The 22,474-nt window shown below is 46.0% G+C and overlaps 1 protein-coding gene across 2 annotated transcripts in view; it reads left to right on the forward strand.

Moving 5' to 3' along the window:
- Positions 1 to 8,594: 8,594 nt before the first annotated feature.
- The window catches only part of SKI (SKI proto-oncogene), a 161,047-nt gene continuing 147,167 nt past the window's right edge, over positions 8,595 to 22,474 (forward strand). For both annotated transcript variants that reach the window (XM_066637296.1, XM_066637297.1), the window contains exon 1: positions 8,595 to 10,148. In XM_066637296.1, the coding sequence (XP_066493393.1) occupies positions 9,216 to 10,148 (933 nt within the window). In that variant the 5' untranslated portion in view covers positions 8,595 to 9,215. The remainder of the gene's footprint in view (positions 10,149 to 22,474) is intronic.

Below are 22,474 nucleotides of genomic sequence, written 5' to 3' on the forward strand. Positions count from 1 at the left end.
GTGGGGCAAGGTTTTGGTCTAGCAACACCCTGATATTTCCCTGCTATTGTGTGTTTTGGCTTTCTCTTCCCACTGCCATTTCCTAGAAGTCTGTGATTTCTTCCCCCAAATGTTTTTCAGAAGAGCCTCCAGGAGCAGCCCAGTCATCTTGTCAACCCACTCATCACCCTTTGCTCCTTCGAACATCTGGCAGTAGCCGTAAAGTCAGTTTTGGCACATCCCCTCTCCACCCATGCCTTCTGTTCAAGACACGGACTATATAAATATGTCTATCTTCTCCATTGGGGAGATGGGGGCAAAGGGTGACAGGCACTCCTAGTCACAGTTTTTTTTGGTTTGTTTTGCAAACGAATGAGAAATAAGGAGAATGAGGAAGGCAGATACTAACTGCTTGTCAAACTTGGAAAGGGGAATCTGCTTTTTGTTCTGGGTCTTTTTGTAATCTGTGGGTGGACTGTGAGCTGGCAGATAGAGAGCAAAGGACCTACCAACCACAGAACTGTGAAGTTCAAAAGTTTACTAGATTGTTTGTGTTCCGGAAGCATTGGTCTTGAAGCCAAAAAGAAGGGAGAAAAAACTATATGTTGTGAGGGGTCTTCCTCTGAGGATTTTCCTTTTCCCATTTTTCTGTAGAACCAGAGAGAGAGAACTAGATCATGAACGGATGTCTTTTCACCAGGTATTCTGGTGACTATATAAATATAATCATTATTATGTTTAAATTACCATTTGGAATGTATGCCCATATGAAAACTGTGACATTCAGCATGAAGGTGCAGACTTGCCCTTGACGAGAACACGAGTTTTGTAAACTGGAGGAACTGTTCATGTGAATGTGGCTTCTGTCTGCCTCCTTGAGGACTAAGATGAGTGATTGCAGCCAGCTAACTTAAACTTGGATAACTCTGGACGTGTTTGGGGTTTCTTGTTTTTCTCATAGTTAGTATAGAAACCCAATGTACAGGATTTGCCATATGACTACACATAGTACAGACACTAGTTCAGATGCCTCTCCTAAAATGAACTTGCCAGAGTACCGGAACAAAGTATCTTTTCCATCAATGGGCAGAATTTCCTCTAGGGCATAATTTTTTCCTTTGAAAGGGATCTGGCTTTTTCTAGCCAGTGTAGGGAAACATCTGTATTTTTGCTCCTAGATCTCAAATGTGCCTAAAAACATTTGGAATTGTCATTACAGTGAAGAATACATTGTGGTTTCTGTGGATTAAACATTATATGTTTCCAGTTTAGTGGCAACGTGCCACTGAATACCAGTTGCTTGGGAGGCAACAGCTGGGGCGCGCCATTCCCCCTGTGCCCTACTTGTGAGCTTTCTGGAGGTGGTTGCTTTGCTACTGTGAGAAACAGGATGCTAGACTAGATGGGCCTTTGGAATGATTCTGCAAGACAGTTCGTATTAGCTATTATAACATCCAGGACTGGATCCCAGACCTTGTGGCGCCTGAGGCAGTGAGCCCGCCCTTATGCTGCGTCGCCCTCTCCTCCTGCTTCCTGGATTGGAAAAGGAAGAAGGGGATGGAGCAGAAAAGGAGGTGTGGAGGAAGAGGCGAGAGTGGTGGACTAAAGTTTTTCTGACAGTTGCTTTCTTCCTGCTAAAAATAATATTTCCCCCTCACCTTAAAAGGTGCTGTTCCTTCAGATAGCAGAGCCAACAATGAAAACAGAACAAGCAGGTTGAAAACATACTGGATAAAATTGCTTGACAGTGGTTTAAACAGACTGAGAATAAAGAAGTCTTTGCCTGGTGTCAGAATGACTTCAAAGTGGGTGCCAAGTGAACCTTCCTGGGGAGAGCATTCAACAGATAGCCAAGGAGAACTTCTCCCCAGTACTTGTTAATGACAAGGAAGTGATGAGTACATACCCTTTCAAAATAAGCAATGGGCAGCCATATATCCTACTCTTTTAGTCCTGGAAGATAACCCCTTTTTGAAATACTCAAGTGTTATGTCCAGCTTGAATCACTGTTTTTGTGAAACATGCTTTAACACATGGTGCCCCCAAGCAACACTTAAGAATAGAGAGCCGTGAGTTTTACGCACCAAAATGAGCCTGTCCCAGGAGATGGGCACCTTCCCCTGCGCTTGCTATTGAATAAATAAAAATGAAGCATGTAAAGGCCAAAGGTACTTCTCATGCAATGTGTCAGTAGGCTCTCAGTACTCTTGAAAACCGACCTAGAGATCTCAAAGGAAGCACGTAGTAGATAACGTGTTAGATCAGGAAAACAGGGGCTCACATCCCTGCCAATGACAAAAATTACCTTGGACCAGTCATGTGCCTTGCTGGTACCTTGTGAGAGGAGGCACCCTACTCTGTGGAGGAAGGTCAGTATGTAAAATGGAATAGATAAATCTCCTGTGCTCTGTGGGCCTGCCTGAGTCTGAGTGAAAATTATGCAAAACCAAAGAGGGAACTTCCAAAACTGAGACCAATGTGGACATATTTCATAGTAGGGATGCTTGAGGTTGATGGTTGTAGTTACTATACAGTATTATCTCTCACGTATACGCATAGTGTATTGGGGGCTGACAGCCCAATCCTAAGCTTCCAGTTGTGCTAGGACTGCCGTGGCACCAAAATGACTGCTGCAGCATTGTATATGCAATAGGGCTGCCACCACTGGGTCCTCGGGGGAAGGGCAGTAGCTCCGCAATGGGGCTACTCAATTCTGCACCAGCTCAGTTCCACCAGCCCCACCTCCCTCTCTCCCCACCCCTCCCCCGCACACCGCCTCCCTGCCCTCTCTCCACCCTCCCCTGCCTCCCCAGCCCTGGAACGCCTCTTCCCCTCCTCCCCCCACGGCCCCGCTTATATCTCCACCGTGAGACAGTTTGGGCGACTGCAGAGCCACGGAGCACTGGTGTTCTACCGATGCTAGCCCGGCTCTGCCTGGCACTGGACGAACTCCGGCGCTTGGCTGGCGCTAAGGGCTTGCAAATGTACTTTATGGCATGTTTGCAATAGTGCGCGTCGGCAGTAAGTCGGTGTGCACTGTTTAGAATTGGGCCCTGAATCATTTCCTTTCAAGTTTGTATCAAAGTTTAATATTGCATCTGAGTGATGAAAATACAAAACTTTTGGTGCTTGAATTTGTTTTGGCTCCTGCAAATGTTCAAAATCAAAGCTTAAATGAAATGATGAAAGCTGGTTTAAAAGCCTGTCTCTTTCTTATCTGACCAAATATAGTTCTGTAGATCTCTGAAGCCCTCACAAACTCCACAGCAGATGTTTCTCCAAGGCCAAGTGCTGCGTCATTTGCTTTCCTTCTCTTAACAGCATTGAGCCACGTTGATAAGTGACAAGTGACGCGTTGAAGAAACCACGCTAAGATTTTAAGACTGTTAAGATGGGGCACAAATAATTTATCCTGGATAAAATGTCAGAGTCTTGTGAAACGTTCACGCCTAATGGATTTAGCATGACCTCAGCATTTGTGGACTACGGCCCCCTTCATTGGGTGCATGAACTTTCACCCACAGTTGGCAGATACATATATTCACAGGATATAGAGGGAAAAAATTTTAAACAGTAGTGTCAAATAATTCTGATTTCCAAGAAGTGTATACCTGCCAGCTGAGGATAATACTTCATACATCTAATGAAGTGGGCTCTATTCCATGATTCCACAACAAACAACTCTTTGTTTGCTGCCACTGATTAACCTAGTTACACTTCTGTAAATATATGCTGGATGCAGACTGAGCAAATGTAAAAAAAATTAACCAGGTTGAAATATACATTTTTTTTAAAAAATGGTTTCTGCCTAAAAATACTTTCATCAAGTAATTGTGTTCCCTGGAGAAATTTAAGAAAAGCTGTGTTAAGAACTGGTGAACATTCAGGGGAGAACAATTGCAGTTTGAGAATCTCACCATAGGGGGCAATCTTTCCCATGAGTGTGTAGACAAATCAGTACTTGTATACAGAGCTTTGAGGATGTCTGCCTTTTCTATAAAATTTTGAGATTTTTCAGTGCACTACCTTAAAGTTTCAGTTCACTAACTTATTCCCCCCCCCCATATTTTTCATGTAAAATATCTTCAACTGTAATTGTCCCATTTCTCTTTTTATAACAATAGTTTTCATTAGATTTTTTAAAGTGTTGCATAGTAGTCATGATATTAAAACTAAAGAAAATAGGAAAAGGAGAACCTGGAGCAAAGAAATAGTCCCAAAACACATTTGAAAAATATATGCCCTTTCTCAGAATCAATCCAGCAGTCATAACACCATCCTCTAGGAAATCCAGACTGTTTTTTCTTGGTTTGGAAATGACAAGTTATACTATACTTCTGTCTGACTGATTCTTCTCGTTCTCTGTATATCTTCTTATGCTTCTGTTCTTATTTGCAGGGGATTGGAGCTGCCCAATTTCCCCTCTCTTCAGTTTGTGGAGGAAGCCATAGCTGTGATAGGTCAAATGGTAGACCACAGGATTGCATGCAGATGGTCCAAGGTTCAGTCTTTGACTGAAAGGGTCAGGTAGCAAGTGATAGAAAAGTGCTTCTGCTGGAAAGCTGCTGTCAGCCAGAGTAAATGATTCTGGGCTAGGTGGTTTAGTAGTTCTGACTCACTGTAAGACAGCTGTGTTCATGTGTGTTAAGCTGCATCCCTGCATAGTAGACTTCCTGCAATTCCATTTTTGTATTTGTGCTGGCCCTCTGCATAAGTCTGGATTGGTACTACTCTGGTATAGTATGTCTGTATGTTTTTTCTACATTGCATGCCTTGCTGTGCTTACAGTGTCAGGGCCCTGAAGGATCAGACCTGTAAGATTCAAATTAGGGGACCCTCAGGCAGGTGATCTGGTCCAAGGCAGGCAAGAGACCAAATCCCAATAGAAGATCCCAAGGGCCACAGTCAGGAGCCATTAACATCTTCAACAGGGTTTCTTTTTGTTCTGTGGCTCTTCTTTTTCAGAGGTTTGGTTCACAGTGATGTGGGAAGGCAGCAGTCTAGGCTGTGCCGCTCTCTCCTTGTGGCAGTTTGCATGGCTCCCTTGGTGTCTGCTCTTTGCCATGTGGTTAAAACATGTTTGTCCCAATGGGACTTTTTCTTTCTTTCTGTGAGTTGAATGGACTCCTATGACTTTCTGTGACATCTGTTTAATGTGATGACATTTTTTTCTTAAATTAGTTTTATTTTTCTGGATTTTTTGCTTTGGGCACTTTGTTATGGAAATGCAGTCTATGGATCTAAAATAAACAAACCAATACACGCAATCAGGTTCTTAAAGGCAGATGCTGAAGGGATAGGATGAACATCTTTAGAGCAGTCATTTCATCCTACAAATTGTTCAAACTGGAGACAACAATTATATAAGGTCATCTGGGTCCCAACTGGCTCCCTAGTTCATCTGGTCTGGTTAGGCCAATTATTTTTAACCTTTTTCATCTCGTGGCACACTGGCAAGGCACTAAAATGGTCAAGGCACACCATCAGCTTTCTGACAATTGACAAGGCACACTGTGCTGTCAGTGGGGGCTCACATCCCCCAATGGTCCTATTGATAAATGACCTTCTCCCAAATTCCTGCGGCACACCTGGGGACCATTCACGGCACACCAGTGTGCCCCGGCACAGTGGTTGAAAATGGCTGGGTTAGGCTGATGAGCTATAGTAAGTGCATCTTTCTGGCCATTATGTTAGTGGCACTGTGGTGTCGCAAGAGGTTAGGCCAATATTCCTCCCTCTCTGATAGCTGCCCCAGTGTTACAAAGAGTAAAGGCTCTTGAACAGAGGTCCTGATTTGAACCCTGTGGTGCCTCACACATGCTTTGGGAGCATGCTGTTCCTGTCTTGTTTTGCAAGACATGGTGGTATAGTAGACCATGCAGGACCTGCTTATGGCCCTCAGCATGGTTTTGTAAACTATAATAACAACTGTACTTTATGAATGTACACAGGAGTTCACACATATTATCCTGAGGTGGCTCTTAAAACAATCCTGTAGGTGAATAGGTATTATGTACATATTGCAAATAGGAGGACTGAGACCAAGAGGGAGTGGCTTGCCTAAGGCCACCTAGTACAGCATTTCTCAAGTTGCTCTGCTGATGTACCACTTGCTCCAACACTCTCTGCAGAAGTAACTGGTGATGATGTAGTTGCTAGTTACTTTGGGTTCGGAGACCACAACAAGAACTTCCAAGGGCAGTAAGAGGCTCAGAATGGGTGGGAAGGCTTTTTCAAGTGCACAAAAACTGTGCACTGGAGTTCTACCCGCCAGACTGAGCCACCTCCTGCTGTCTGAAGCTCCCACTGCAGTCTTACTGCCAGGTGGCTGGTGCCGTGTGTACTACCCAACGTAACCCAGTGTACCACTGACTGAGAACCCCCTCTTTCTTTTTCTTTATACAGAGAAAATCACTATAGGTGTTTATTGTGTATTTTTGTTTGCACAGTTTGCAAATTAAAAAATTGAAAATCTGCTGGCTGATTAATTAAAATGGTGTAAGCAGACACCATTTTAATTAATCGACCAGCAGACTTTCAATATTTTTGGTTGGAATACTCAAAAAAACTGTAGATGGCAAAAGTGCCATTGTAGGAGGCATTCCCTCCCATATGAAAGAGAATGGGAATACCTGCTCTAAGATTGCCTGCTAGAACACACATGAATATACCATCAAAAAGCAATACTTTCTGGGCAACTATTTGCTTATATGCAAATATTTGCTGATTTAGGGCCCAGCCTATCCAACTTTCTAGCACCGGTGCAGCTGCAATGCAGCCCCAAGGTAAGGCAACAAATGTTCCCATACCTTGAGCAGTCCCCTGTGACTGCCTCCTCACCACAGGATGCACTGAATTCAGTGGGCCTTATTTCTGAGTAGATATGCATAGGACTGTGCTGTAAAACTAAGGGTGCAATCCAGACTGCCGTATGGGCCAGAGCAAGTCCCTTGTCGTTGCAAAAGTGCTGTAAAGCACTTTCGCACCAACATAAGGGGAGATAGGCTGGTGCATGGATGTGTGCTGGCCTCCCTGTGCTGACACAGGCCCCAGGCAGGATGAGTTTGCACCAGCAGAACATGGCCGGCACAGGGGTCTGAGGGGTGTGGGGAGGGGGCAGGTGTTTTGGGGTGGGGGAGTTGGGCAGTGAGTGTACCTGGGGGCAGGTGGGGAGTAGGAGGTGGGGCCAAGATCCAGCACTTAAGTATATGTAGTTGTGTTATCCCCTGACAGTTTACATTTACCTATAGCTGATGTCTGCAAACCATTATTGACCAGAAAGTGTGTTTAGGGTTCCAGACTTTGATCAATCTCTGTGAACCACCTCACATCTTGTAAAACTTAGCTCTTAGATAAAACTTAGCATGTGAAAGTGGCTAGAGTGTTGGGCTAGGAGCGAGGACTCCTGGATTACCACTTAGCCATGAGGTTTGCTTGGGCCAGTCTAGACTAGACTATCACACAAGATTGTTGTTAGAATAAATGGAGGAAGCAGTTGGAAACCCCTTATGCCTCTCTGAGCTCTGAAAGGGATGAAAATAGAACAACTACACTGTATAGTGAAGGCAGATATATGAAATTTAAACAGGCAGATATTTATACAGGCAGCTATATGAAATCATGTATTGTCAGTTCTGAATTAGCAGATATTGAATCATTGAGCCTATGGGGGGAAAGGGGTCAATTTCCAGGAGACGCTTTTCACCATACACGCTATGAATTTTATGAATCTGAATCTTAACTCAAAGTCTATGGGGCTGAGCGACAGTGAAGGCTCATCAACATCTCCAACACGTGATGCTTCCTCCTCCATACGTACTGGTACCCCTCCATGCATTGATGTTTGTGGCAGTGGTGATTTCTCTGTGCTGGCTATCCCTGGACAGAATAAGGCCTCAGAGTTCAGGAGTGGGGAGGGAGTTGCTTCACCCATCATCTTCTTCCACCTGCCTCTTGGCTCCTTCCCTGGCTTGCCCCAGCCCCAGAGCAGCCCTCAGGGGTAGCCTTGCAGAGACCTCCCATCAGGGGCCTTTCATCAGGGGCGTCCAGGGCTGAGTGGCAGCCAGGGGCAGAACTGGGAATTTGCATATAGAGAGATCAGGCTGTGCAGTTTGACTCAAAATGTGCACGCGCCTTAGAGGCAGATGTTGACATTCCACACGTCCCTGCCTGGGTTCAGTGTCTCCCACCCCTCCTGCACGCTGATCTTTCTCCCCCTGTTATCCTCAGGAGTGTTAAATTATAGAGAGAGAATTCACCAGCTGCAGAAGCAATCTGGGGGAGGGGGGAGGAAGAGAGCCTTCCTCGCAGCCAGGAGGTGGCTGAGCCCAGCACTCTCCCTCCCTGGCAGCCCCTGCAGTTCAAAGCTGGCTTGCTTTTCGGTTTCGCTCCCTCCCGCGTGCGCGTCTCGCTTGCCTTTTGCAGAGTGGCTGGGAGGAGGAGGAAGAGGAGGAGGAGGAGGAGAGGAGAGCGGGGGGAGGCGGCGCCGTTCCTGGAAGAGCCCAGCCTGGGGAGTTGGTCACATTCTTGGCTGGGATTCAAGAGCTGAGGCAGACACCAACAAACAGAGGGAGGGAGGGAGGAGCGCGGCTCAGCCAGCCAGCCTGGAAACAGCCTCAGTCGGAGCCGGAGCGTGGAGCGGGGAGGATGCGCCTTGCGCGGCTGCAGTTCCCACGCCGAAGCAGCTGAAAGCAGGAGGGAAGAGTTTGCGGCGCGCGAGCAGGAGAGGCGCCGGGGACGGCCTGGGCTGCTCTTCCTCCCTCCCTCCCTGGCCAGCCAGCCTCTTTCCCCCTCTGGTTCTTCTAAGCCCTTCCCCCGCCGGACATGGACAGAAGGGAGCTCCCTGCGCGGGCCGCGCCGCGCCCCCGGTGCTGAGGGCGGGGAGAGAGGAGCCTCCGCGTTGTTCCAGGCGGGCTGCCGCGCGGGGATGGGAGGGCAGCCGCTGCTCCTGCTCTGAAGGCGCCGGCAACTTTGTTTCGCGAGTTCTGCTGCGCGGAGGCGGCTGCCCCGGGCAGGGGCCGGCCCGGGCTCGCTCGCGGGGGCGCGGCGCCAGCAGCAGCAGCAGCAGCAGCAGCAGCACGCCCGGGGGCTCGGGGTCTTGGCCATGTCTTCCCGCCGGGGCGCGCCGGCCCTCGCTGGGGCCGCCCGCCCCCTCTAGCGCGCGGCCTCGTTGCGGGGCCCGGAGAGCGCCCGGAGGCTTTTCTCGCCGGGGGAGAGGACGCGGGGGGGCGCGAACGATGGAGACGGTCAGCCGCAGCGGCTTCCAGCCTCACCCCGGCCTGCAGAAGACCCTGGAGCAGTTCCACCTGAGCTCCATGAGCTCGCTGGGCGGCCCGGCGGCGTTCTCGGCGCGCTGGGCGCAGGAGATGTACAAGCGGGAGGGCAAGGAGCCGTCGGCGGAGCCCGTGCTGCACCTGCCGCCCATCCAGCCGCCGGCCGTCATCCCGGGGCCCTTCTTCATGCCCTCGGACCGCTCGACGGAGCGCTGCGAGACGGTGCTGGAGGGCGAGACCATCTCCTGCTTCGTGGTGGGCGGCGAGAAGCGCCTGTGCCTGCCGCAGATCCTGAACTCGGTGCTGCGGGACTTCTCGCTGCAGCAGATCAACGCGGTGTGCGACGAGCTGCACATCTACTGCTCGCGCTGCACCGCCGACCAGCTGGAGATCCTCAAAGTCATGGGCATCCTGCCCTTCTCGGCGCCCTCCTGCGGGCTCATCACCAAGACGGACGCCGAGCGGCTCTGCAACGCGCTGCTCTACGGGGGCGCCTTCCCGCCGGGGCGCTGCAAGAAGGAGCTGCCGCCCTCCGCCGCCGCCGCCGCCGCCCTGGAGCTGGAGCTGACCGAGAAGAGCTTCAGGGTGTACCACGAGTGCTTCGGCAAGTGCAAGGGGCTGCTGGTGCCCGAGCTGTACAGCAGCCCCGGCGCCGCCTGCATCCAGTGCCTGGACTGCCGGCTCATGTACCCCCCGCACAAGTTCGTCATCCACTCGCACAAGGCCCTGGAGAACAGGACTTGCCACTGGGGCTTCGACTCGGCCAACTGGCGAGCCTACATCCTCCTCGGGCAGGATTACACGGGCAAGGAGGAGAAGGCGCGCCTCGGGCGCTGCCTGGACGAGATGAAGGAGAAGTTCGACTACGGGCACCGCTACAAGAGGAAGGCGCCCAGGGTGAGCCGGGGAGGGCGGGTGCCCCGTCGCGAGGGGGCCGGGGCAAGGCAGTGGCGTAGCCGGAGGGGGGCAGAGCACTAAGTTTGGCAGGCAGCCTCACGGAGGCGGGCAAGGCGTCCCTCCCCTTCGGAGCCATTCCAGGCGGGGGGAGCAAAACGCCTCCGTTTTGCTCTCCCCCCCCCCGCCTGGAATGGCTCCGAAGGGGAGGGACGCCTTGCCTGCCTCTGTGAGGCTCCAGGCAAAACTTACAGCCCAATCCTGTCCACTCTTACCTGGGAGTAAGATCCATTGACTATAATGGGACTTACTTCTGAGCAGACTTGCATAGGATTGGGCTCCTAGTGCTTTGCCCCTCTCCATTTTGCTCCCCCCTCTTGGAATAGCTCCGAAGAGGAGGGGACCCTTGCACACCATGGTGAGGCTCCCTGCCAAACTTAGTGTTTTGCCCCCCTCCAGCTATGCCGCTAGGCACCAGGGCTGCTCATGCTCTGAAGGGGGGGGCCTTGCATGCCACAGTGAGGCTCCATGCCAAACTTAGTGCTTTGCCCCCCAGCTATGCCACTGGGCCAGGGAACCTGGGTACTGTCAGAAAAGTGCAGCTGGAAAGTGTGTTTCCCAACATCAGCATCCTGAGGCTGCAATCCTAGCCACACTTACCTGGGAGTAAGCTCATTGACTATAATGGGTTTGATGTCTGAGTAGATATGCATAGGATTGGGCTCTGTTTGCCAAGAGAGGCAAACCTCAGCAACCCTCTCTCTGGCTCCGGAGGATGCATCTCCCAGAGTGCAGATCTTTGCCCAGCAACCCAGGAGAGTGAGTGTTTTCGGAACCGCACTGTTCACACTGTGTCTCTTTGCTCCAGAAAGCAAGTCCTGTTTGGGTTCAGCAGCTCTTACTCTCAAGTAAGTGTGGAGGTTGCAACCTCAATAATCTCAGGTTGATTGGTGAAACTGTGTAGCTGGATCTTGTGCATGTTCAGAAGACAGAGTAATGCTTACTATGGAGTAAGTGCCCTTGGAATGTGATTCGCATGGGTGGTCTTTGTAGGCAAGTCTCACCGAATAGTTATACTGATTTATACAGAGTCTGTTGGGGTTTGCTCCCAAGTAAGAGCCCATAGGATTGTAAGAGTTGTACAAAACTCTTCTTTTGGAAGGAGCCTGATATGTGAGCAACTGGAAAACTTGCTTCCTCTTCTCTCCCCCCCACTAGGATATAGACTTGTCCCATGCCAGAGCCCATTCTGTAATAAAACTAGGTGCAGCCTGACCCCTAAGCCTGTTGACTCAGGAGTGAACCCCATTCAGTAAAAGTGGTAAGCCCCACTTGAACACAGTGGGATTTACTTCTCGGTAAACATGCAAAGGATTGGACTGTTGGTCTTTTCATTGGCAGCAGACTCTGTGCAACTACTCCCACTTTTTGGAAGAAGCCTTTGTAGTCTGTCGACTTTAGGGGTATTTTTACTGCTGCAGATGTAAGAAGGTCTGGAGCTTGTCTGCGCAGAACAAGTTTGGATCAGTAAATGGTGCCCTATTGACCAGTCTGTTTTTATTGACCTGCCACCTCTTCTAATATCCACTTTTCTTGTTACAAGTTTGAGTTGCCTTTCTTGTTTTTGGACTGTTCCTCTTCTCTTGTGTGTTATGTGTGATCTAAATATGCACACAGATCTATGCATGTACGTATTTTCATTCATTTAAAAAAAGTGGAGAAGGGAGGAAGGTTATTATGAAATATTCTGCTCTTGCATTTCATTGTCTCATATATATCTCATTACACAAAGTTGATCTCGGTGGTGATATAAGATGTATCAAATTTAGGGCAAGAAAAGATGGATGAGAAAATTAATTGTTGACCCCCCCCCCCCCAAAAGGGGTGGGCTGGATTTCATGTAAAGAAGTGTTGGCAGAAATGCTAAACTCTCTTAAAATGGCATAAATACTGGAAGGAGAGTCACAAAATCATCTCAAAAGTTCCTGGACAGATATTTAAAGATTGCGTTGGAAGGGTAAACAAACAAACCAGATCCCAGATTGTAATAATCTAGTATAGTGTACTTGTAAATACTATTGGTGTCTGGCATGTGTGTGCAGACTAGATAGTGTATTTTTGGTGCCCAGTACTGTCTGCCTCTAAAACCCTCCCTCCCACACTCCTGGTTTTTTTGTTTTTTTTTTTTGTGTATGGGTTATATATACAGTCAGGAAATCAATGTGTCCTGGGCAGGCTGCAACAGCATTCTTTAAAACTATGCCAGGCAATTGTGGAGTCTGCCCAGACAGATAGCTAGAAAGTACAGTTGTACAAGATATTCTTTATTTAATCTGCCCTGGCATTCAGTTCCCAGAATCCTCAGCATTGGTGGTTGTGTGAGATAGGAGGGAGATCATGCCTTGGCACCAGTTTTGGTCAATGGGGTAGAGATGCTGGGAACTTCTGGAGGATCTTGTCCATGGTTAGACACTGAGATGTCTTTACTAACTGGTGGGTGTAATTATCTGTAGAATGAGCAATGCACTTTCTTCCCCCTTCTCCAGAAAAATGCAATATGGTGCAAACTGGAAAAGTCTAGTTAACTCCTTAACTGCACATAATTCTGTGGTAGGTTTTTTAAACCCTGGGAATTTACAGGATCTTCAAGGAGAATTGCATAGGAAACTGCCTTCTTCCAGGTTAGACTGCTGGTTCCTGTAGCTCAGTATTATTGACACAAACTGGAAGCTCCTCTCCCAGGATTTCAGATATAGGGGTCTTCCCAGCCCTAGCTGCAGAGATGGAACCTGAGACCTTCTGCATGCAAAGGAGGGCCCCTCTCCTGAACCATTTACTCCTGTTTAGGTCATGCTCTGTTTTCTCTTAAAAATTCTACACATTCATTTTGGGGGGGGGGGAAATTTGCATGTACAACACACGCACGCACATACACGTAAATGTATAGACATATAAAAGTATATGGAAGGGGAGGAGGAAGAGGTGTGCTGCTTTTATGAAGTGTGCTTACTGAATGAATGCTACAAAACAGCAAGCTTTGGGGAGCCCTCTTCAGTTGGCATTGCTTCCCAGTCCTATCTGAGCTGCTATTTTCCCTTTCCCTCCTCACCTTCCCCAGCATCAGCATGACCTATTGTTCCCATACCAGGGTCTGAAGACCCACATAATCTCTCAGTAGTTGATGGTGGATGTGTTCACATCTAATTTCAATCTATCTTCAGTTAATCATGCGGTAAAAGTAGCAATTTGGGGGTGATTTAAATGAGTGTAAAGAAGAGGAGGTATGAAAATGGGATATGCAATTTGGATATCTCTTCTGGAAGTGTAGAGCAGCACAAACAGTGAATCTTTCTGCATCCAAATTCTTGACTGTTCTGGTAGAACATTTATGTAGTACAGTGTCACACAAATCAGAGATATTGATAACTAGCCACCACTGCAACTCCCCTCCATCAAGGACTGCATTGTTGAAGTTTTCAGTTATCATTTGGATTGCACTCTGCTTGGTGGAACTGATCTGGATTTGTGGAAAAATTCAGCAGCAAGCACTGTAACTGTTTATGGATGAGCAGATTGATTTTTAGGGGTTTTTTTTTGTGTTTTTCATTTCGTTTCTGTATGTCTAGGCTTCCCTTATCAAAAATCCATCTGCTTCCATATATTTGGTGTTGGTTAGTGTGACTCTTTGAGACCAAAATTAAAACTCTAGGGTGCTTTTTCTGCTGGCCCCTTAAAAGTATGTGCACTTGAGAGCAACGTAGTTAAGGAGTTGAAAAACATGGTTGGACATGGGTAGTGTCTCTCTTTCAGGGAGCTAGTGGAGAGTGCTTGTTCTGTGGAACAGATCTCTCTCAACCACAAAACATTGCTTTAAAGAGGCAACTTTGGTTTCATAGTTATTGTGAGGCAGGAATAAGGTCATATAATTACCTGTATCTCTGGAACCGGGTGAATCTTTTGCCTCGGTTTCTATGCAGAGCTGAACCAATTTCTGAGGCTTCTTATACCCAGACAAAGCCTCAGAAATTGGTTCAGCTCTGCATAAAAACCGAGGCAAAAGATTCACCTGGTTCCAGAGATACAGAATTATATGACCTTATTCCTGCCTCGCAATAACTTGCTTGGTGTTCCAGGTAGGTGAGCCGATGACAAGGTGTTCTCAAGAGTGCAATGCAAGTTCTTATACCCACTTGCATTGCACTCTTGAGAACACCTTGTCATCGGCTCACCTACCTGGAACACCAAGCCAAAAGCTGCTTCCTTCTTTCTGTTTTGTTGGCTCGCATCCTTTTTCCATCAGACATTGCCAACGGGATATCATATGTTCGGGTTGTTGTGTGCTGCAGCAGATAACTGTGCAGAGAACAAACTGGCTCTAGGGTTGCTAGACTGTGGCCAGAGGCAAATAACATTGGAATAAATTTTGAGGTCTCCTTGAGGGAAAATCCTGTGTCTGGCTGCCTGCACTTAACTCTGTCTGGGTTTCATCTCTGGCCGTGTGTGTATGCAAAGTACATGCACAGCTGTGGGCTTTTTCCCTGTGCATAGTAGGGTAGTGAGGCTCTGTGATGTGTCCCAAACGTTTGGGTGACATTCAGCTGTCGCAGGTCAAATTGTGATATTTTACTCAAGTGGATAGTGATAAAAAGTCTATTTGAATATATGAGAAGGCTTTTTCTGTACTGAGTCCATGTGAGTTGCATTTGAGGTAGATTTCTCACTCTGACATGTAATGTAAAACTTAGTTGTATTTTGTTAGTCTGTCATACACTTAAATCTACCCTCTGCATGCTAGTTGCTGGAAGTCACCAACACAGAAGGACTGGTCACAGTCCTTGTAAGCTTCCCAGCATTTGATAGTGAATGGCAGACGTTCAAACCAAAATATTGGACTGAATAGATATTTTGGTTTGCTTGCCCCATGGCAGTTCTTACGTTCATATGTGGGTATGTGCTCCTCAGCATGTGCTCTGTTTCAATCTGGAACTCTTCCATGCTTATAGTTGCTGCTGGAGAGGGAAAAGGTCAGACTCTCCTTTTGGGACTTCCCACCTCCCGAGTTTCTTCTAGCATTTTACTTGTTTGCTTTCCCTGTGTTAAATCATTCCTGCATGGATTTCTTCAAATCCTTGTAGCCCCTTCATCTTTTGCACTCTTGTTTGTTGTTGTTTGAGCACCCCTCCTGGCACTTGTTGATGCCAGCTCTCCCAAACAGATATAGGAATTGCTAGACATATAATAAGGATTTGACAGTTTTTCACTCCTAATTGAATTACATGTGAAAACAAAGCATTCTGTATTTCTTCTGAGTTTGGGGATGGGTCAGGTCCTGTGAACCTCCTTGCAGCTAGCAGAGTGGCACAGCTGGCCTCCTTTTGTGAGGAGTGCAGTACTGGCCTTTGTCCTCAGTTTCCCTTGTCCTTCCCCCTTTGCCCTTTGTTCTCCGCCCCTCTGGCTCATGCTGATCCCATCACAGCCTGTCTGCATGTCTACTTTCCTGCATGTCATGTTGCTGTGATGACAGAGCTGCTGAGTGCTCAGAAAGGGCCTTCCAGGTTCTTGTGGATCAGTAGACTGTGTGGACTGCATCCAGGCACTCCATATGGGTCATCAATAGGAACACTGTCCATGCTCCACTGAACCTTCTCTTTGCCTTTTTTAGTCTTTCACATGCTATGAATATTTAGCAAATTCACCTAAAATCGTGGCTGCTTTCTGCCTATGTTTTTCCGATAAGAGAGTTGGAGGCAAAGACATTCCTGGTGTCATGTGCTATTCTTGCAAACCTGTCACCAGTTGTGGCTTTCTAAGGCATGTAAATATAATAATCTCACACTGTAGTGAACGCTGGTGCACTTGTTTTTTTGTTTGCATTTTCAGAGAAGAGTCATGTCTGAAGTGGCTCTCAGACTGAGGAGAAGGGGCAGGCAGAGTGATTGGCTGTCCCTGTCTCATTCACACCGAAATTCCCTAGGACCTGGTCTTCTGAGGTCTTCTGAGGATAGCTGCATGCAAACTGCACAATCAAACTTCTCATTTTTATTTCATAATAATAATCCATCCCAAGCCTGTGAAAGGTATAGCAGCAAGATCAAAAGAACAGAAACCTGTTCATGCTGAGGTAATGCAACCTTTGGAGTGATGTTGTGGCTTTTTGCATTTTGTAGTGGTTGCAGTCTAACCACCTGGAAATCTATGGTAAAGGTGACAGCTAAGAGGCCTCCTTGCGTCCTCCAGGAGCACACACCTCCTGCTGCAAACTTTGGTTCGCTATTTGTGTTACAGACAAAGCGGACTCACATTTTTGTGCAGCATGTTTAAACTTGTGTATATGCTGTGTCAAGACCTGGCTGATTTTTAGATCAGACACACAAGATCAGACAAGCAAGTTAAGCTACGCTGCAAAAGCTTTGGCTTTGTGTTTCAGGCTTTCAGCTGACATCTTGGTACATTTTGGTGGTGGTGTTTGAGCTTTTCAGTGGAAAGCTGTTGGCTGTAGACTGGTTGCAACTTAGGCTGTGGAATGCCATTGCCTTAATTACATGTTATTTTCACATCATTTTATTCAATTAGCAGGTCCATAGGTCAGTGGGAGAATACCTGCTTTGCATGCAAAAGGTCTCAGATTCAATCCCTGGCAGCATCTCTGAGAAGGCTGGGAAAGACCTTGTCTAAAATCCTACAGAGACGCTGTCAGTCAGTGTTCACTATGCTGACTTGGATGGTTCAGGGGTCTGACTCAGTAGAAAGCAGCTTCATATGTCCATATGAGGTGTTCTTTTATTCCTTTGTGGTGAGTCTTTTGAAGTCTTGGAATTCCTCAGAGTTGTTGAGAAACAAGTTTTAGTCATGGCTTTAATCTGCTGTGGTTCTAGAACCTCCCCCATCAATCAATACAGCTAATTTATTTTAGCAGTGAAGACTTTGGAACACAAATCAATGTGGCTTTAAATTAGTGAATGTGCTTTTAATATGTAACATTTGTTTAAAGGAATGGGGACCTCATTTTGCCTAGTAAGACTAGTGTGCACTTTATTGTTCTTGATTTTGAGAGTCCCTTTTCTCTCCCTCCCCATAGTTTAAAATCAGTATTTTAAAACATTGCCAGCTTTGTGCAGGTAATCTTTGCTTTCTGGTTGGTTTCTTGGGCACTTGGGCTCACACAATGGCTTTCAGTTTTCAAGGAGTCTGAAAAGTAATGGAACAAGCAGTGATACAATGCTGCTGTTGGTTCTTTAAACTATTTTTTTCTTGAAGGAAAAAAGCCAAAGAGAAAATATCTGATTGCTTTATAGAGGAATGTTGTATTTTCTTTCTTCTTGCCAATAAGTTTAATGATAAATACTCAACAGGAGAGAGGATTAAAAAACCCTGATTTATATATAATAAGGTAACCTAGTCTGTGCGTCATTGTAAGCTGCAGTGAGGGGAGGGACTGTAGCTCACTGACAGAACACTTGCTTTGCATTCTAGCCCTCCAAATAGGACTAGAAAAGACCCATGTCTGAAATCCTGAAGTGCTACTGCCAGTCAGCGTGGATAACACCAAACAGACCAATATTCTGACTCTTTTAAGGTAGTTTTATATGTTTATATAGCCTGTCTGTCTGGAAAGGGACATACTGTATATATCCAATAAATAAATACGTATTTATCTAAGTTGAGTGTCTACATTCTTGGAATATAATAGTAGGCTGCATGCAAAGTTTCAAGGCCCATCTCATTTCTTATTGGGGTAGTAAACTTGTATTTGGGCGGTATCACTTCAAGTCCTGCCTGATTTAAATACTCAGTGATGTGAGCACCTGCCTGAAGCACAGACGGTGGTCTTTAGGTCTTATTCAGGAGACATTTGCGTTATAAACTTCTTTTTTCTTTTTTTTAATTTTTAGCATTGACATTAGCAGAAAGCATCTTTGAAGTGTCCTAAGATGGTCTTCTGATAATGTAACTCCTGATCCAAGTCATTGCATTCAACTTCCTTGATTCCTTGTTTCTCCCATGATTAAATTAGGGCACCAGTTCTGGGTGTTTGCATGTAGCTATGTGAGTAATTCCACAGCAAAATAGAATAAGGGGGACGTCACAGATTAATGGTTCCCCAGGTTAATGGTAATGATGCATCCTCTGAAGTGAGAACTCTGAAAGATCTGGGATGTGCATTTGACCTGAAAAACTATTGGCCTGACATGAGTCTGTTGCTTTGTATCTAAAGAATGGTGACCTACTCTACTATGTTGTTGTGAATATAGATAAGACCAGAAAACCTCTCCCGTCTGCCCTTTCCCTGAGAATGGAATGAGCTATAATAGTATGAATGAATGAATGAATAAACCTTTATTAGGCATAGATAAAGAAATCATAAAAGCAAACATAATCAATCCTAATCCCGTTTATCAAAAACGGAGTTAAGATACTAAATTACTAATAATGCATTTACAGTTCAACATAAAATATTAATATTTTTGACAAATTACATTAAGAAGGCTTAGAAATCGCTAAAAGTAAAAATTTAGCAACTCCCTCTAGCACATCTGGTGAGCAGTCATTTAGGAGACGCTTCAGTTTTGCCTCATCCGAAAGCCCATTCATTTTGCCGAAAAGTTGAGTCATGTAAGTGTGGCGGGATCTAGTGTGCCGAGGAAAATAAAAAAGAATGTGTATGATTGATTCAACAATTCCCAAATTACAAGGGCAGAGGTGTTCTTTATTTGCCTATATCTGCCTTCTGTGACCTTGGATGGAAACACATTGAATCTTGCCAAGGAGATTGCACGACGTTCAGAAGGGTTGATCAAAATACTCAGATAAGGAGCCATTTGCCCATACTTAAGTGGGATAGAGAAATTAAGAGGGGAGCAAATTCTAGAAGCAAGTTCAAAGAGGGTTTGTGCCTCAATGTCTTGCATTCTTTGCTTTACCCTATGATAAACTCCAGGGAATGGATAGAAACTTAAAAAATCCAATGAAAAACTAATCGATTTAATTTTCGATTTAATTTGGCTATACCATTTAGAAGAACCAGACTCGGATAACATTCTGGGTAGGAGACCGCCTGGTTTCACATTATAATGTAACTGGAGCCAGTAGCGTATGGTTAAAGCCATGCTCTTGATACGAAGAGCGCAGAGTATGGTACAGATTTGGGTAAACCCAAGATAACCCTCAAAAATTTAGCTTGGATACTCTCAAGGGTGTGATTTATAGCGCTAATCCATGTAGGGCACCCGTACAGGAGCTGTGTCGATACCTTGGCATTAAATACCTTGAGAGCAGCTGGTATATAACGATTGCCCTGACTAAAAAAGAATCGATTGGTGCTCTGCAAAGTGACACGGGCCAAGTTTGTAACCAATTTTTGATGAGTACCCCAGCAAAGATTGTAGTGGAAGTGAATTCCAAGATATTTAAAGCTTTTGACCTGTTCTAGTTTCTCCCCTCCAATAGACCAAGTGCCTGGGCCTCATGATTTTGAAAAGACCATAACTTTGGTTTTCTAAGAGTTCAATTTGAGTTTGTTACATTTCAGATAGTCAGAAGTTCTATTTAAAAGTCACTTAAGTCCATTAGGTGTACAGGAAACTAGCACTGCATCATCCGCATAGAGCAATGCTGGAATATGCATTGAACCTAGTTTAGGAATATGTCCATCTTATGCAGAAAGGGGGTAAAATCGTATAGAAAAAGATTTAAAAATGTGGGAGCTAAAATGCACCCCTGTTTCACTCCCCTTTCGACTTGAATTTTGGGGGTCAATTTCCCCGAAGATGTAAATTTAATTTGGCAGGTGGTGCCTGTATAAAGTTTCTGATTAAGAGTTAGAAGTCTAGGGTCTATATTAACTAGTTTATCCCATAACAGCAATCTATTAACAGAGTCAAAGGCTCCTTTAAGATCCAGAAAAGCAACATATAATTTTTGATTTTTTAGCCTTGTGTACTTGTCAATCAAATGAGCTAAAACAGCACAGTGATCAATTGGTGAAAATCCTTTTCGAAATCCTATCTGATCCCACCCTGGAAGGCCCAGATCTTCCATCCAGGATAGCAGCTTGTTTAAAAGATGTTTTGCATCAAGTTTTCCCCCCACTGATAAAAAGGCTTATAGGTCTAAAATTGGAGGGATCATGATGGTCGCCTTTTTTGTAAATAGGCACTATAGTTTCATTTGTCCATTCAGCTGGTATTATACCTGTTTGGTCCACCACTGTAAATAATGAGGATAGAATAGGGGCCCACCATTCGGGGTCCACTTTCAGGATCTCTGGCAATACCAAATCTGGCCCAGGAGCTTTCCCTTGTTCTACTTTGAGAGACTAGCTCTATAATTTCTTCAGGGGATACAGGAGGTCATGGGGCCTATAATAGTATATGCATTTGGGTCTGGTGTGAAAAGGCTTGTTGGGTAGTGGCTGATGTATGAGAAAATAAGCTGACCAAAGTCTATGGAGTTTGCCTTAGACGCTGATTGATCAGCACCTAACAGTCTGGGAGCCTGTTAGGGTTCCAGGGTCTAATCTGCAGAGGAGACAGCAGCCTGGTTGAAGCTAAGCAGGTCTGGCCTTGCCTGGATGGGAGATCACCTGGGAACTCCATATAGGTATGTTGCTTTGAGCGCTAGCATAGGAGGACAAGATATAAATGATTGATCTTGTGTCAGTTGCCTCTTGCTCAGCTTCAGTGTTCCTCACCTGTACAACTTTATGCCAATAAAGGTCTCAATCAATCAACCTGTACAAAAGGAGTATTCATTGGTTGCTTTTGTCCAGGTGTTTGTGCACCCCTGCTGACCAACTTTATATTTTGTGTGTAGATCATCCCAGTGTGTGACACCCAGGCTGTGCAGTAGGTCATTGGCTCTGCTTCCTCAGCCACCATTTTGCATCTGACTTCACTTCCAGCAATTAGCTTGCACCTGCTTCCAGTTGGTGGACTTTTGGGGTTCTAGTAAAACAAAACAGATCCCACAGGCCTGAAGTGCTGGCTGATTGTTTTCCAAGTGGCTTAAGAAAACCATCAGCTGCCATTTCTATACTGTAGTTAAGGCAGGGGTGGATCCAGGTGGGCCATAGGTATGTGCCCCCTCAACTATTGCACCAGCAGGGAAGGGTGCCAGGGAGGGGGAACTTAGTTGGTTGCCAGGGGAGTGCCCACTGGGCAGGGTGACGGCGGCGAGTTCACACCCGGCTGATGCTCTGGCTGGTGTGAGGTCTCATAAGACCTTAGGTGGGCCATGTGGCCAGAAAGTGCAGGGCTCCCCAACCCAGCAGCTGGATTCATAAGGAGCCAGGTCACTGAGGAGGGAGATTGCTTCATTGGGAGCTCCAAGGAGGTGACCTGTGGAGGCCTGTCCACTTCCCTTCCTTGCCCTGGCATTTCTATTAAGGTAGTGTTCATGCTCCCCCCCCCCAACACAAACACTGGCTCTGTCCTGGGTTAAGGAGCAGCAAAATCTCAAAGTCAGAAATTTTGCATGTTGTATTTTACGTGCAATGTGACTTTAGAGGGAAATCAATATGAAAAGAGACATCAGTTATCAATAAGCAATAATAAGTGCTACCACAAGAATGGAAGAAAACAAGGAGAGTGGGTAGCACTATTTGCCTTTGATTTCAGTGGCACCCCATAAGTGGGTAAGCCTGGTTGAAGGAGACATCTGTGCACGCTTTTTTCTTGCCTTTTGGTCTCCAACCTCTACTTGGTATCATGTTTTTAAAAAAATAGAAAGGTCTCAGACTGGATTGCTTCTTGGTTTCCCATCCCCTTTTTGCCAGCCAGTTTGTGTAATGTCTGTCTGAAACAGTTGAGTAAGGGCATTGAAATAGCAGACAGGATATCGAGTGTTAGGAAGTCTGGGTTAAGTATAACAGAGGCTCCAGTATGCTGTCGGGTTCAGGAGAGTAACCCTTCCAGCTTCAATTACAGGTTACCCAGTCTGGAAGCCTGAAGAGTCCCATCTTAACCCCAGAGGTGGCTATTGTCTCAAATCTAGCACACCTCATTAATTTTTCTGTGTGGTTTATTAATGTCGGGCTCTGCCCAGGGAGGTGTCAGACAACAACCTGATATTGATCTTCAGGCTTTCTTTCTTTCTCTCTGCTACTGAAATTGTTAGGAAAACTGGCTCACATTCTTGCATAAATTCCCCCACTTGTTAAAAGTATGCAAGTGCAGAACTATATTTGAAAGAATTTTTAATTAGATTTTGTTAACCTGTGCAAGTGGCAGGTTATTTACATTTAAAATATCGTTATAAATATCTTTAATTATATACCTATCTTTAACAGCATTTTTTTGTTTTGTTTTTCAGTTCCATGTCTATTTGCTTCT

This window comes from Tiliqua scincoides, chromosome 9 (assembly GCF_035046505.1).
Source record: "Tiliqua scincoides isolate rTilSci1 chromosome 9, rTilSci1.hap2, whole genome shotgun sequence".
In the NCBI taxonomy this organism is placed as follows: Eukaryota; Metazoa; Chordata; class Lepidosauria; order Squamata; family Scincidae; genus Tiliqua; species Tiliqua scincoides.